Source organism: Raphanus sativus, chromosome 6 (genome assembly GCF_000801105.2).
Source record: "Raphanus sativus cultivar WK10039 chromosome 6, ASM80110v3, whole genome shotgun sequence".
Taxonomy (NCBI): Eukaryota; Viridiplantae; Streptophyta; class Magnoliopsida; order Brassicales; family Brassicaceae; genus Raphanus; species Raphanus sativus.
This window is the reverse complement of record NC_079516.1, coordinates 27,116,804-27,133,123: the sequence shown is the minus strand read 5'-3', so window position 1 is coordinate 27,133,123 and position 16,320 is coordinate 27,116,804. Positions and strand designations below refer to the sequence as shown.

Genomic DNA, 16,320 nt, shown 5'->3' with positions numbered 1-16,320 from the left:
CTCTCGCAAAGAACAATTAGGCAAGCACAATCGATTTTCAAAGAATAAGAAACCATCAGCTTGATAGAATTTGCCACTAGCATGTTTCTCACTATCCTTAAAGTGTTCTTTAAAATCAGGATCATCAGCATAGTAAGATTTTACTTGATCAAAGCCTAACAACTTAGTTTCCATGGAAGCAAGCAAAGTATACCTTCTTGAAAGTGCATCAGCAACAACATTCTCCTTACCTTGCTTGTAGGGGATAACATAAGGAAAGGTTTCAAGAAATTCTACCCACTTGGCGTGCCTCTTATTCAGCTTGTGCTGCCCCTTTAGGTGCTTGAGTGATTCATGATCAGTGTGGATCACAAATTCTTTTGGCCACAAGTAGTGCTGCCATGTCTCCAAAGCCATGATCAATGCATAAAGCTCCTTATCATAAGTCGGATAGTTCAACATAGCACCTCCAAGCTTTTCACTAAAATAGGCAATGGGTTTCTTCTCTTGCATCAGCACTGCTCCAATACCTATACCAGAAGCATCACATTCAATTTCAAATGTCTTAGAAAAATCAGGGAGTGCAAGTAAAGGTGCTTCAGTCAACTTCCCTTTTAGGTTCTGAAAAGCTTCTTCTTGTGCTTCTTCCCATCTGAACCCCACATTCTTTTTGATAACTTCAGTGAGGAGTGCTGCAATAGTGCTGAAGTCTCTGACAAACCTTCTGTAGAACCCAGCTAGTCCATGAAAGCTCCGGACTTCACTCACACTCTTAGGAACTGGCCAATCTCGGATGGCTTTCACTTTCTCTTCATATATCCACCCTGATCCCTTGAGCTGAAACAACAAAGCCTAGAAACACAAGGTGATCTGCTCCAAAAGTACATTTATCAAGATTAGCAAAGAGAGATTCTTTCCTAAGCACTTCTAAAACAATTTTCAAATGTTCAGTGTGCTCAGACAAACTCTTGCTATAGATCAAGATGTCATCGAAATAAACTACCACAAAGTGTCCTATGAAGGCTCTCAAAACATGATTCATCAGTCTCATGAAAGTGGTAGGAGCATTAGTTAAACCAAAAGGCATAACAAGCCACTCATACAATCCATGTTTTGTTTTAAAAGCAGTTTTCCATTCATCTCTTTCTCTCATCCTAATCTGATGATATCCACTCTTTAAATCTATTTTAGAGAAAATGCAAGACCCATGCAATTCATCAAGCATATCATCAAGTCTAGGGATAGGATGTCTGTACTTTACAGTGATATTGTTGATGGCTCTGCAGTCAACACACATGCGCCAACTTCCATCCTTCTTTGGCACCAGTAGTACATGTACAGCACAAGGGCTCATGCTTTCTATAATGTGTCCTTTAGCCATTAGCTCATCAACCTGCCTTTGCAACTCCTTGGTTTCGTCTGGGTTGGTTCTATAGGCTGGTCTATTTGGAAGAGAAGCGCCTGGAACCAGATCTATTTGGTGTTCAATCCCTCTGAGAGGTGGCAAGCTAGCTGGACTCTCTCCTGGAAAGACATCACCATATTCCTGCAAGATAAACTCAAACCCTTTCGGAAGCTCCGGTGCACGGTCAGAAGAAGTTAGTAGTGAACCTTTAAAGATAAACAAAAGCAAAGGTTGTTGAAGAAACAAAGCTTTCTTGATCTCACTGTTTTTGGCCAAAGGATTAGTCCCTTTCTTTGATTCATATGAGTTCTCTTTGGCTTCTTGTCGCCTGAGCCTTAGTTGTAGCTGATCTTCATGTACTTCTTGAGGTGACAAAGGTGCAAGCACAATCTTTTTATCCCTGTGAGTGAAGGAGTGGCGATTTGTAAACCCATCATGGATAGCTTTCTTATCATACTGCCAATGCCTGCCTAAGAGGATATGACTGGAATCCATGGGTAGAACATCACACACTATCTCATCTTGGTACCTCCCAATGGTTATAGGAACCATAACTTGCTCAGTGACCTTCAGCTCGCCACCCTCATTAAGCCATTGAAGTGGATAAGGTCTAGGATGCTTCCCTGTTTTTAGCCCAAGCTTTGCTACAAGAGATTCACTAGCCACGTTAGTACAACTTCCACCATCTATAATCAAGCTGCAAACTTTATCATAAACAGTACAACGAGTGTGAAAGAGATTCTCCCTTTGATCAATGTCTTCTGGTTTGGATTGGACCTGAAGAGACCTTCTTGTAACCAGGAGCTGTCCTCGGACTGGATAGTCTATCAACTCTTCCTCGGAAGCATCAGCATTCTCTTCCTCAGATATAATATCACCATTATCCAAGAGGATCATCACCTTCTTATTAGTGCACTCATTAGCATAGTGACCAATGCCATGGCACTTGAAACACTTCACATCTCTTGATCTGGTTGCTGGTGCCTTTCCCTTATCATCACGCTGATAGGCTTTGTGTTCTTCCTTGGGTTTAACTAAAGCTTTGTCTTCCTTTGTCGATCGGAAGTTGTTGCTGCTGTAAGTCCCCTTGTAGTTGCTCTTTCTTTTCAGCTGCTGTTCAATGAGAATAGCTTTGTGGAGAAGCTCATAAATGTCTTCATATTCTTGCAACTCCAATCTATCTTGTATCTCTCTGTTAAGTCCAGCTTGAAACCGAGCCATAGTAGCTTCAGGACCTTCCTCAATAGCAGCCTTCATCATAAGTATCTCCATCTCCTGATAGTAATCATCAACACTCTTGGTTCCTTGCGTGAGCCTCCTGAGTTTCCGATGTACTTCTCTGCTGTAATGACTTGGCACAAAGCGTTTCTTCATGATGGTCTTGAGCTCAAACCAAGAAGATACTTGTGGTTCTCCTGTCTTTCTCCTGCTTGTCACGACCTGATCCCACCAATGCAGAGCATACCCATTGAATTCCGTAGCAGCCAGTCTAACCTTCTTTGGCTCTGAGTAGTTTTGGCAGTCAAAAACAAGCTATATCTTCTTCTCCCACTCTAGGTACGCATCAGGGTCATTGGTACCACTAAAGACTGGTATTCTGAGCTTGAGATTGCCTAATCTGTCATCTGGTTTGTTTCTTTCTGTACGGTTGGTTCTGGTCTGAGATGGTGCTCTAACTGATCTTACTTCATCTGAACTCCTTCCGGAAGAGGTGAGATCATCCTCAGTTACACCAGTAGCTACTCTCTTGCCTCTCCTTTTCTCTCTGGCAGCTTTCCTAGCCTGAGAAGCACTACCCAAAATATTATTAGTAGCAAACGAATTTCTTTCAAATTCAAGTTTCTTATCTATTGCTTTCATCAGAGTTGACATCATAGCTTCCATCTGGACTTTGTTGAAAAGGTTTGGATTATCATCTCGCTCATGCTCTTCCTCCGACATGATTCCTATTAAGAAACTCAACAAGAAAGGTTAGAACACAAATATGATAGCCGAAGCCTCACTGGTGTTTCTCTCAAGTGTTTCAGTGTTTCTCTCAAGTATTTCAGTTTGTGAACCCAGAAGTTCAATAGCAAACAAAGTTCAAGCCTTTTGAAATCAATTCCCTACCCCAAAGAGAAGAAAAGATAGACAGTATTAAGAGATTTAGTTTGCAAGAGGCTTTACCACCAGAGAATGGATTTCTCTTCAGTCTGGCTGGATTTCTCTTCAGCCTTAGATACCTTGATCTTTCTTATTTTTTTTTTTATATACTGGTCGGCCCCCTCACACTTTTTAGATAGATAGAGAAGAGATGGATAGATTCACAGAAACAGAATGATCAAAGGTTCCCAAAGAGAAGAAGAAAAATTCGAGAACAAACCCTAGATCAAAGCCCTCAATCTGCTCTGATACCACTTAATGAAACCCTTGTTGGTTTGTTTTCCCTTTTTGATGGATCTGAGGGTGATAGGGGTTGTGTTTTGCGGATTAGGATAAGGATGGTATTGTCTCCTTGTAAGTTGGTGAAGTGGTTGATGGATTGAGATAGATATGGTGGTGATCTTCAGTGTAGATCGATGGAGAGATCAAACACTTGTATAGAAGTGCCAATGATCGTGAGTATTACGCCCACAAACTAAGATCAGAGGCAAAGAGCTTTGCAGAGAATCAACTCCTAGGCAAACAGTGTTCAGAAACTGAACAAAGGATTCACAAGAACAAAGGAAAGATTTTTATTGAAAAAGTGAATGAATCATACACAAAATGTCGACAATGTTTATGTAGAAAACTAGTCAAAGACTTGTGGAAACTTGCAACAAAGAATTGTGTAAAACTTAGAAGAAAATTAAGAAAACTAGGCTGTCTTGAAGACTGAGTAATTAAACATCTCCTTGACTTGGTTTGTTGTCGAGATTGGTTCTGGTTTGAACTGAACCAAGGCTGGGATGGCTTTCTTCAATTTATTGGTTTGAGATCTTGTAACCGGGCCTGAGATAGCAAGATGGTCTTGATCGAAGTCGGTTTTGGTTTGAGCTGAAAGAGTTCATGTCCCCTTTGCAGCAACACTTAGCTCAGCAGCCTCTTCTCTAGTAACACTCAGCTCAGCTGCTTCCTCCTCAGTATCATTCAGCTCCTCTTTCTCCTCCTCTGTATCACTTAGCTGAATCAGCTCCTCATGCGCCAAGTTGAGCTCTGGTTCAGTCAGGTTTGCATCAATATTTGAAGTGTTATTAACCGATCCCGACATATACTATAGCATTGACTGGCAAAACATTTGCAAAAACATCATTCTCCTTATTATCCAATAAACAATTATACCTTGATTGTTAGAGGTGATGATAAAAAGTAGTAGAATGCTGTATAATCAGAGATGTTGCTAAAGATGTATGCTCTCATTAATATGATTGGTAAATGGTTCGTATATAAAAAATCATCAAAAATTAGTATCTAATATATAATTTATTTACTAAATAATATATATATATATATATATATATATATATATATTTATATTTAAAATAAAAATATATATAATAATTTTTGAATTTATACTATTGAAAATAATGAATTATATGTAATTACATTACTTAAATTATATATTGAATGCATAATAATTGTTTAAAAAGATAAAAATATTTTAATTGTATATGTGTGTGTGTATATATATATGTAATTATGATATAGACATAAAATTTAAAAAGGAGAGGTTTTAGAAGGGTTATCAGAAACATGTCATAAGTTGCATGATCGAAGAGAACCATGTTTTTCACTTTCTCTTTGTTTTTTGTTTTCTGTTGAATCTGTATACGGTGTACTAGATAAGAGGAAGATCTCGATTTGAGGTTTAGAAGAAGTCTGTACTAAGATCTGTTGAATCTGTATTAAGATCGGAACTTGTTCAATAAACATAAAAATATATTTTATTATGTTCTTAGAGAGCCTCAGCTTTCTGTAGGAAAGTGCCGAGAGTCTCGGAATTCCTTTTTGTGTTTGAGGTATTTTGCATTTTGTTACCGACTTCTTTTTTACGTTGTTTTTCTTTTCCTTTTTGACTTCTTATTCTTTGCCGACTTGTGTTTATCAAGTGGGACTATTTGAATTTAAGAAGAGCTTTAACAAGGGTGCTACACTTGTCTCCCTCAGTCCGTTGATCGAATATTTTGCATGATTGATGAATTTGTAAGAGACTAGTTCGGTATAAATTGTTATCTGCCAATTGCTTGGAGCATAGGAGCTTTCGTTGCGAGAAACTCTATTGTACACATGTAAAAGTTATTATTAATAGGCTGTCATAGTTAGGCTGCCATAGACGAGACATAGCTGATGGATTGTTGTAGACGAGTTGTCGTAGATGTGATTTTTATTCCAATCAAACTTCTTACTCAGTGGACAGCTGCATGAACGGTTTGTGTGGACAGGTTTATCAGTCCTACAGTGTTATGGATGAGCCGTCTGGATAAACCATCATAGATTAAGCGTTTTTTTTGAATCGCTGTCAAGGATAGGTTATCGTAGACATACCGTCATGGATGAGCCATCATGAACAAACCATCATGAGTCGAAATGTAGGACGAGTTAACGATATTAACTCGATCATTGTAATGGCGCGATCAGTGTATTGCGTAAATCGATATGGAGCTGTAATTGGTATATATGATGCTGTAATAATAAAATGAGTGAGTTGTCATAATTGAACAACGAGCCTAATGGTTAAGTTTCAAACTCTATATAGAAAAATAAATCTATATTACTAAATAAAACCATTTAAAATTACCCTTAGTTTTTACACTTATTTACATTGTCATGCCACTAAAAATTAAATAATATTACCTAATTTAATGTTTTGTCTTTTCCACATAGATTAATGTGTTTTCCTAAATTAAATTTGAATTAAATACATTTCATTCACTTCTCCATTAAATAAATGTCAAAAGTATGGACTCATTCTTTCACTGATGTACCAATACCACAATGGATCCATCAGAAATTCCTTTTGATATGGATCCATCAGAACTTCTTTCGGGATGATCCAAGGTCCATCCAATATTGTTATCTTTTTTTAACCATTTAAATAAAATTAGTACAAACAAATAATAAATGAATGAAAACAGGTCGAAACTAAAAAAATGAACAGATCTAATTTTGTTTATCCAACTTTAGGCTGTTGCGGAAGATGGCCAACAAAAGGAGTAAAGAATCTTAGCGTGAAAGTGAAGGAAAAAAAAAGAAATTCATATGCAAAGTAACAAGTGTTATACCAAGGACGGCAAATTCAAGGACGGATCGTTTAGCACGCAGGCCAGACAACAATCGTTTTTTGTCATCCACATGGATGCCGAGCTACCAGTTTGGTGTACAGAGTCAATATGAGTCTGTATGTTTGATGACAAAAAAAAAATAAAAAAGTAACAAGTGTTATAACTTAAAACTTAGGAGTAACAAGGAAAAGCCTTTGAATTCTCGGTTGGATGTTCTAATGATCATAAACGGGCCTTGGGTTTTAAAACAAACAAAACAGGGCCTTTGGACTATTACGCAGGAAATGAACACTCCCTTGCCGGAATTGGAACCCGAGTCTCTCGGGTGAGAGGCCACTTAGACTACAACGGATTATCTTCTAGACTATATTTGAAAAGTGATTTTGCTAGATGTCCTCTCTACCATTCTTTTCACAAAAATAATATGACATGGTTATTAAAATTGATGATATGTCTTATAAATTAATATGACATGGACAATTATATTTATTTATATTTTTGGTAACTTTTTAAAATATGGCAATAATTCATATATTACATTTATTGTCGATTTACATTTTTAGATTTTTTAGAATATGGTAATAACTCATAAATCATCATTAAAATAAATATATTCAACTATGGTCTTTTTAAATTTCGAAATATCATTTAAATTATAAAATTTTCAAAAATGTATACATTTTCAAAAGATTATAAAAATTAAATCGTAAAATCCCGTAGTCTAGAAAAGTGATTTTGCCAAATGTCTTCTCTACAATCATTCTTACAAAAATAATATGACATGTCTACTAAAATTGATGACATGTCTTATAGATTAATATGACATGGACAATTATATTTAATGTTAATTTATATTTTTGGTAAACTTTTTTAAAATATGGTAATAACTCATATATTACATTTATTGTCGATTTATATTTTTGGACTTTTAAAAATATGGTAATAATTCATAAATCATCATTAAAATAAATAATTCAATTATGACATTTCAAATTTCAAAATATCATTTAATTTAAAATATTTCAAAAATATATACATATTTTAGAAAATTATAAAAATTTAATCATAAAATCAAATTAAATCATAAAATCAAATTAAATCGTAAAATCATTAGTTTCTTATATACATCTACAATTTTTTTATAAATATTGTTTAATTTTAATTTCTGGCAATTATGAAATTTTTACATATTTATTTAATTTACTTAGTTAAAATAAATAGATATAAAAATCTACCTAAGATTATAATTTTAAATATATACATGCACATTTTTAAATATAATTAAAATAAACAAAATTATTTTTATCTTAATTTTAATGTTTATTTAAATCAAATTTATCTTAAAATATTGATAAGAAAAAAAAATTACAATATTAATTAAAAAAAATAAATATAATTTATATTATATATTAAAAAATATTTTAAAAAATTTTAACTGCACATGGTACAAGAAAACACCTAGTTGTTAATAATTAACTACATCATAAAATATTTCTTCCTTAATCTCCTTTAAGCTTATGCTTACGAAATTATATGATTGTGTGAGAAGTGTAATCTTTTATTGACTAGGATATCTTGATTTGTACAGTCTCTACCAGCGGAAGAGAGTCCATGCTTAGCTATGAACAGTCCCATCCTGAATGTGTCTATCGATGATCCAATCAAATCGAGAATCAACTTCGAAGTTTTCACAATTAGAACTTATAAACGAAAATTCACATGGTTAAGATTAGCGATACAGAGATGAAGCAAGAAACCAAAATCCTTTACTGGCAAAACTGGCTGGCGGATTTCGATTCGTTTATAATGGATTATAGACAAACCTCATGAGCTTGTCTTTGCTCTTTTCCATACAATAACAACACCGTAGAAATCAGACGAGGCCAACAAGTTCTCTCCATGGTTCCACGCAACGCACATTACTGGAAACCTGTGACCCTGTAGCATTCCCAATTCTCACAACTCGTGAGTCTAACTTTCAATACATACATAAAAAAGTTTCAGATGTTAACAAAAGAACTATCTCACCTGTAGCTTGTTTACACACGTGTGTTTCGGTTTCGTTAGATCGTAGAAGTAGACATTCGAGTCTTCACTCCCAGCAACTATAGTTTCAAACAACGGGAAACGCAGAGACAAAAAGATGAGTTGCAGTTTTCAAGAGACCTATGCATCCTCCAAAGTTAAAAGTAAAGGTAAGTGAACGGTTGGAACTCAGACCTATGTACTCTCCTTTCTCTAGGGATAAAAGCGGGCAAAACGATGCTTGGATTCTGTGTATCCTCGGGGCCAATTTGAGGGAGCAACGCAATGTCAGGTAGCCTTTTATCTGAAGCGCAACACTGAAATACCAAGGTACAGCAGAACAATCGATTAATACATGGGGGGGGGGGGGGGGGGGGGGGTCTAGAAGGAATAAGTGAGCAAATCAGGAAAGAAAGAAAAAAAGTTGTGTTGCCGAACCTGAAGAAACATAAGTTTCCATCCTGAGTACATGTGAGAAGTACAGGACCTGATGCCAGGAGGGAGAAGCTTCGATACTTCACAGTTGTGACCGGAGATTTGTGATTAGTACGATGGCGATGAGACCGGGATAATGAACCTGTATGAGAATCCATGCTCACTGAATATACAGTTCCCTGCAATTTGTTTTCAGTACCTTGTAAAATGACGTTCAAATGCAGATAACTTTTATATAATTTTTGGTCAAAGTCACCATGTCACCCCCCTTTATGGGGCAAGCTCGACAATGTAAAAATTGATTTCAGATTTGACCCATCATAGGTAATGGGCATAAAACATTGGCATATCTACTACCCTAACAGACCATCTCCCTAGTTTACATATTTTTGGTCAACATAGAGAAAAGTTACCTGTCCGTCACCACAGAAAATGATTTGGCCAGTGTGGTCATGGTCCATAGCTGTCACCTCACCCTCGAACGACAGTGTTTTAATAGTTCTCCCAGTGCTGAAATTGAACACCTAGTTTGTCAAGCAGAGAGGTGTTAGTTCTCAAACAAGTCAACAGTTGGAGAACACAAAAACAATACAAAGTAGGGTGGAGTTACCGTGACTTCCTTGTTTGCATTTCCAGCAGAAAGGAAATTGTTATTAACCTGTTAAAAAATCATTAAAAAAAATGGAATATCTTCAATAGAGAAGCAAGAATATCTTATAAATAAGAAGATCTTCTTCACTAAGAAAAGAGGAAGTAGGGCAAACTTACAGGGTGAAAACGTATACAAAACTGTGCGGAGACTCCATATATAACTCTAATACAAACACCTCTTGACAACTCCCATACTCGTATTGTCTTATCAAGTGATGAAGACGCAATGTACTGATTGTTTGACGAGAAGTCAAAATCTGAAAGTATTTTAGAGAAACAATTAAGTAAGATGCTCGAATTATAATTTGATATAGGATCCAATAAAAATTAATGTCATAGATACACCCGTTATGACAGATAATTCTTTTTACAATTGCCAACTCAAAACAAGCCATGAATTCTCTAAGTAGCCAAGATACAGAAAGAATAGGAGTGAGTCGAACCTGTGACATCTTTAGAGTGGCCTGTCAACTGCTTAAGGACAGAAGGCTCTTCGGAGAGAGTACAAACAGTTAAGGTTCCATCTGATGCTCCATATGCAAGTAGATCAGAACTCATATGGCCAAACTTCAGAACAGTGACTACACACAAGAAGACTTCACTCACTCCAAGAATTAAAAAAAAAAAGCGAGTGGACTAAATCCAAAAAAAAAAGAAATACCAGAAGATTTGCATTGGTCGAAGATGCAATGCATTCCAACAAAAGAATAAGCATGTTCAAAACCACCACCGCGACGAAAGGAATGATCACCATCACTCAAACTCGAGCTGAAACTCAACCTCCGGCTCGAAACCTGATTAGCACTCCGTAAATCCTATGAATAAACAAACAAACAAGCAGCTGGTAAGTTAAATGAACTTCCTTTCTATAGTAACTGAATATGAAAAGTCTACTTACTCTACTAGAACTGAAGCTCTCGGCTTCAAATTGATGGGAGAGTGGGCCTGGTGAAGGTAACCATCGACCACTGATGCCATTTGACCAGTAAATTTAGTTTAAAAAACCAACTTTGTAGTCTAAGTCAAGTAAGTAGAATCGAACCTGTTCCCTGGACTACTTAAGAGGCTTGGCGTTCTGAGATTCTCCCATTTTCTAGGTCTGCTTATGAAATTACGATACGCTACATATCCTTTACCATTGCATCTCCAATCCTTCAACGAAAACAACAATCAGATTAGTCAAGAACCTCTTCAACGGTTTTGAAAGTGAAGAGATTAAAGAGAGAGCTCTCACATAACGACGAGAGATAGCGCCCGATTCGGATTTTCGGTGGAGAAGAATTCGGCGGATTCCGATGTACTGTGGATCTGATTCGGCTGTTGCCGGTTGCATCATACAGCTCAGAAACTCCAGATCCTTTGATTGCTTCGGCTTCTCTTCATCTTTGTCGTTGATCTCTACCTCTGATCCGTGTTTCGCAAGGATCCGTGTCTCCTTCTCCATTGGGAAAATGATGAAGATTTACCATCCCATTCCCATCAGAAACGAAACTAACTGATTCATTCATAGCGCTTGGAACTCGACGTATCATTAATTATTTGTTATTACATATACAACCCTATTCTTTCTTTTAGTTCCTTTTATTCTCTCATGTTTTTATCTGAGTTTTGCCAAATTTTTATAAAACTCCATTATTTCTTGAATGTTAAGCTTAAAATCATGTTCCATATGATGGCTAGTTAAAACGACCAGAACGAAAGATCATTATAGTACTCTCGAAGCTTCATTTCCAACAAATCTATTGAATATATAAAAATATAGATTATACAATATTCAGATGTGAATGTTTTGTAATCAAAGTTATGCATATAGGATAACACCCACATGATTGTATGACATAGGAAAATATTTTTAAAATATAGAATTAATCAGTCATAAACCTCATGAATTTTTTTTTGTTATATGAACAAATAGTTTTCAAACAAGTACGGTTTATCAGTTTCAGTTGACCTTAACACATTAATTTTGGAGATGTATATTAAAAACATGATTTTCGAGTTTATGCACCATATCCTAGATTCCATAAATCTGCCAGTTAGAAGTTTTTAATGAATTATGAATATGCTATTCTTTGGCGAGACGGTAACCGTTATTTATGCCTTATTACTATATGGAAATTCTGAACAATTTTGTTAACTTCTTAAAATTATGCAATATCCTTAATTATTGGTCAAACTATAAAGTGGAGATTGGTAATAGTAATATAATACTTACCAATTAAGAATCATTGTGTAAATTTCGGCTTAATTAGTAAGATTTGATATACAGAATATTCGTGGTTTAATTATCAAGTACCTAAACCCTTGATCGACTATATATTATCCTCTAAACTCATTTGTACTTCACCACTACCTACATAATAACAAGCAAAACGCAATCATCAGTTTTTGAATTATATTTTACACATTTGTTCACCCCACGCAAAAGCGTGGATCTCCACCTAATTACTCTTTGAATTAAAATGTTCAAAAGTGCTCTAGGCTCTATGCAAACAGTCGACCAGGGAGCCGAATCATTAATTAATTTCATAACATTACGAGCTTAATTTCATTAATCAAAAAAGTGACATTGACATTCGAGACGTTAAATTTGTTTAATTCTCATGTTTGACCAATTAAAATACATCTCACCCTACTGTAATCTAACTAAATTTGACCAATGCAAGTGAAAAGAAAGATAATGAAAGCGTGTGGGGTCAAATTTTAGTTAAATCATGGTCGGATGGGTCGGATTTTAATTGATCAATAGGATAATGTGAAGCAGAATAATTGCAGAAGAAAAGAAGATAGAAATGACAAACAAAAATGACTGCATATATTGTCCATTCAGCTATTAAGTAGAACTAAAATTAAATAATAATATATAGTTACTTTTGATTTATTTAGGGTTTGAATGTGAAACAGAAGAAATGCAAGAGAAATGCAAATAGAAACAATATGCAAAATAGACTGCAAATATTGTCCATTCAGCTATTAAAATACAGAACTACAAATATATATATATTGTATACAGAAGAGTTTTATGTGTTATTTGTCTTGTTTTGTAGTTAAAAAGAGGAAAGTGGTGGTGATGGGCAGAGGCCTAACGCATATGCATCTTTATTTATAAATGTTTTATTTTAAATATACAACAATTCTCATTGTTTACATTTGCAAATTAAGATTTCGCTGTAACAAGTAAGTTTCTGTAGTTTTTTCGTTTTTATATATAATATTTTCACAATTTTTTATATAAAATAAGATAAAGATTGGTGGTTATGTGAAGTATTAACACCACAATGCTAGCTATGCAGACTAAACTAATATATACCTAGCTATACAAATCATATATTATGCACAACATCTCTCAACTTTATTATGTTATGTAATAATATCATGATCTTAATTTCATTTGTCCAAAAAGTGACATGGACGTTGAAGACGTTAACTCTATTAAATATTCTGATGTTTGACCAATTAATATCCGACTCACCTGACTGTTATTTAACTAATTTTTATTAATTTGAGTGAAAAAGGAATATTATGAAATCGTGTTAGGTCAATCTATACTATTAAAGTACAAGCACATTTGGATTTTTTACTAAACATACCCTTTCTTTAACTCACATTGCTTATTTCATTAAGGGCAATCAAGTAATATTAATAGCACATTTTTATTGGGTCAATTTTTTTTGATCCAGCCCACTGCCCACATCATATCTCTTGGGCCATTTGGGCTGATTAAGAAATCAGATTCAATTCTTTTTTTTTCCCTAATTCAAATAATTTATTTTCAACAATTCTTGATATTTTGTGTAGTGAACAAAAATTAATAACTTAATTATTATGTTTTTTATTTTTAATATAATTTAAAATTCATAAAAATTTGAATTTTTTCATTGAAAAGTATAAGTCTTTATTAAAAGTATATAATTTTTATTAAAAAAATTAACCACATAATAAAATTAATTTATAAGAGTTATACCAACTTAATTGATTAAAAATAAAGTTTAATTTTCTAAACATAAATACTCATTAGACCTTGACGTTCGGGTATCCATTCGGATACGGATCGGTTCTTTCGGGTATCGGGTTTTGAAATTAAACTCCATTCGGGTATTATAAAATTTTGGGTTAGATTCGAGTCGGATCTTTCCAGGTCCGGGGGGATTCGGTTCTCATTGCATAAGAACCTGAAAATAACCAAATAACCAAAGTATCTAAAACGGGTTCGGTAATTTAGAACTCAAAGTAACCAAAGTATCCGATTCAGTTCAAATATTTGTATCTAAATTACTCAAAAGTAACCAAAAGTAACCAAAAATATCCATTCTAAACAGTTTTTTTTGGGTAATTTTTTTATCCAAACTATCATATTTTATCCAAAAATACTAAAAAGTACCAAAAATAACTACTATAGTTAACTTATAATATTAATTTAAAATATTAAAATAATTATAAATATAATTATAACATATATTTTTAGATATATATTCACATTTCGGATATCTTCGTATACTCATTCGGTTCTCGGTTCGGATCGGGTTCGAGACCGGTTCTTTGGATATAGTAATTTAGAACTCATTCGGATATTTACCCCGGGTCTGATCGGGTTCGGGACCCTGATTTCGGGTCGGTTTCGGGTTGGTTCTTCGGGTCCGGATATTGTGCTCAGGCCTATACTCTTTTAAAATGAAACACGATAAAGAAAGATAAAAAGCTTAAGTCTTTTATAAAAATATATATATGAAAATAAGACATTTACTAAATATTTGTCAATTTTAAAAAATAAAAGAAAATAAACCCGCGTTTTGAAAACGCGGGTCAAAATCTAGTCTATACTATTAAAGTACAAGCACATTTGGATTTTTACTCTATTTACCCCTATTAAAAAGACTTTCTTTTGTATTCATTAATGACATTTTGGACATTCTGCATTGGTTTCTTTTTTAATTGTTTTTGGTTTGTCATTAACCACCGGTTTCCTAATTCAATTTTGGTATGTGATTATTCCGTGTTTGATACTGCATTATTTTAATATTTTTTCAACCGGACATGTTTGAAACTGCATCGTTTTTTCTCAAACTATTTAATGGTTTGGTTTTAAACTGCTTTTTCCTAAATATAATCCCAACTATCTAACAAAAATTATTTATAAAAAATAAAAATTGTTTATTGGTTCAACCAGTGGTTCAACCGGTAACTGGATTTCGATTTTAGTAGTTTTTATTGGATTTTTAAATTTTGTTTTTTTTTTTCAAACCCAAACTGAATTTATCTTTGATCAACCGGTAATCCGTTCAACCGCAGGTCTCAGTCGAATTTCAAAACACCGATCAAAACTATAAAACTGTTATATTGATTTATATTTAAAATATCTAATTCAAAATTAAAAACCTAAAAATACATGTATAATATAGTTTTACCGAACATAAATCTGGATATAAAATACATATATGAGACGGATTATATAAATACATATACAAGATAAATGTGATTATATAAAATTTTCACCAAACATAAATCCGCGCTTTGAAAGCGCGGGTCAAAATCTAGTTTTAGTTAAATTACGATCGTGTATGTTGGATTTTAATTGATAAATGGGATAATGTGAAGTAGAACAATAACATGAGAAATACATATTGAAATGATATGCAAAAGAGACTGCATATATTATCCATTCAGTTATTAAAGTGAAGAACTAAAAATGAATAATAAATTAAGATAATTTTGATTGATTTAGGGTTTCAATGTGAAGCAGAATAAATACAGGAGAAATGCAGATAAAATGACATGCAAAGGGACTGCATAAATTTTCCATTCAGCTTTTACAATGCACAAGTAAAACAAATAATAAAATATAGATATACTCCATGAAAAAGAGTTATATGTGTTATTTGTTTTGTTTGGTAGGTAAAAAGAGGAAGGTGGTGGTGATGGGCAAATGTCCAATGCATGTTTTTTTTATATATAAATGTACTACATTTAAATAGTCTTTAAATACACAATAATTCTCATTGCTTACTTTCCCAAATAAAGAATTTTCAATAACAAATAAGTTTATGTAGTTTTCTCATTTTTTAAATATAATAATTCTCACAACTTTTTGATATAAAATAGGAAAAATGATTGGTGGTTACGTGAAGTATTGACCATTATATGGCTAGAAAAGCAGAATAAACTAATTTACACATGAAACATATATTATGCATAACAACATCCGTGAACTTAATGCTATGATGTAATTAACATCATGAGTTTAATTTCATTAATCCAAAAAGTGACGTGGACATTGAAGTGGACATTGACGTTAACTCCCCGCTTAATTTTCATGTTTGCCCAATTAAAATCCGACTCACCCGACCATAATTTAACTAAAATTTGACCAATGAGAATTAAGATAGAAGATTATGAAATTGTGTAGAATCAAATTTTACTTAAACTATGATCGTGTGAGTTAGATTTTAATTGATAAATGGGATAATGTGAAGTAGAATAAATACAGGTGAAATGAAGATTGAAATGATATGCAAAAATGACTGCATATATTTTCCGTTCAGCTATTACAGCGAGGAACTAAAAATATATAATAAAATATAGTTAATT

At 33.8% G+C, this 16,320-nt stretch overlaps 1 protein-coding gene across 1 annotated transcript; it reads right to left on the bottom strand.

Annotated features, from left to right (window-relative positions):
- Positions 1–8,290: 8,290 nt before the first annotated feature.
- Positions 8,291–11,255, bottom strand: LOC108806490 (uncharacterized). The gene is made up of 12 exons (XM_018578631.2): positions 10,970–11,255; positions 10,778–10,887; positions 10,634–10,703; positions 10,397–10,550; positions 10,179–10,316; positions 9,853–9,992; positions 9,695–9,742; positions 9,498–9,608; positions 9,088–9,263; positions 8,845–8,966; positions 8,653–8,729; positions 8,291–8,562 (listed from the first exon to the last, which is right to left on the bottom strand). The coding sequence occupies exons 1-12, from the start codon at positions 11,177–11,179 to the stop codon at positions 8,449–8,451; spliced, it is 1,470 nt and encodes a 489-aa protein (XP_018434133.1). The 5' UTR covers positions 11,180–11,255; the 3' UTR covers positions 8,291–8,448.
- Between the last annotated feature and the right edge of the window lie 5,065 nt (positions 11,256–16,320).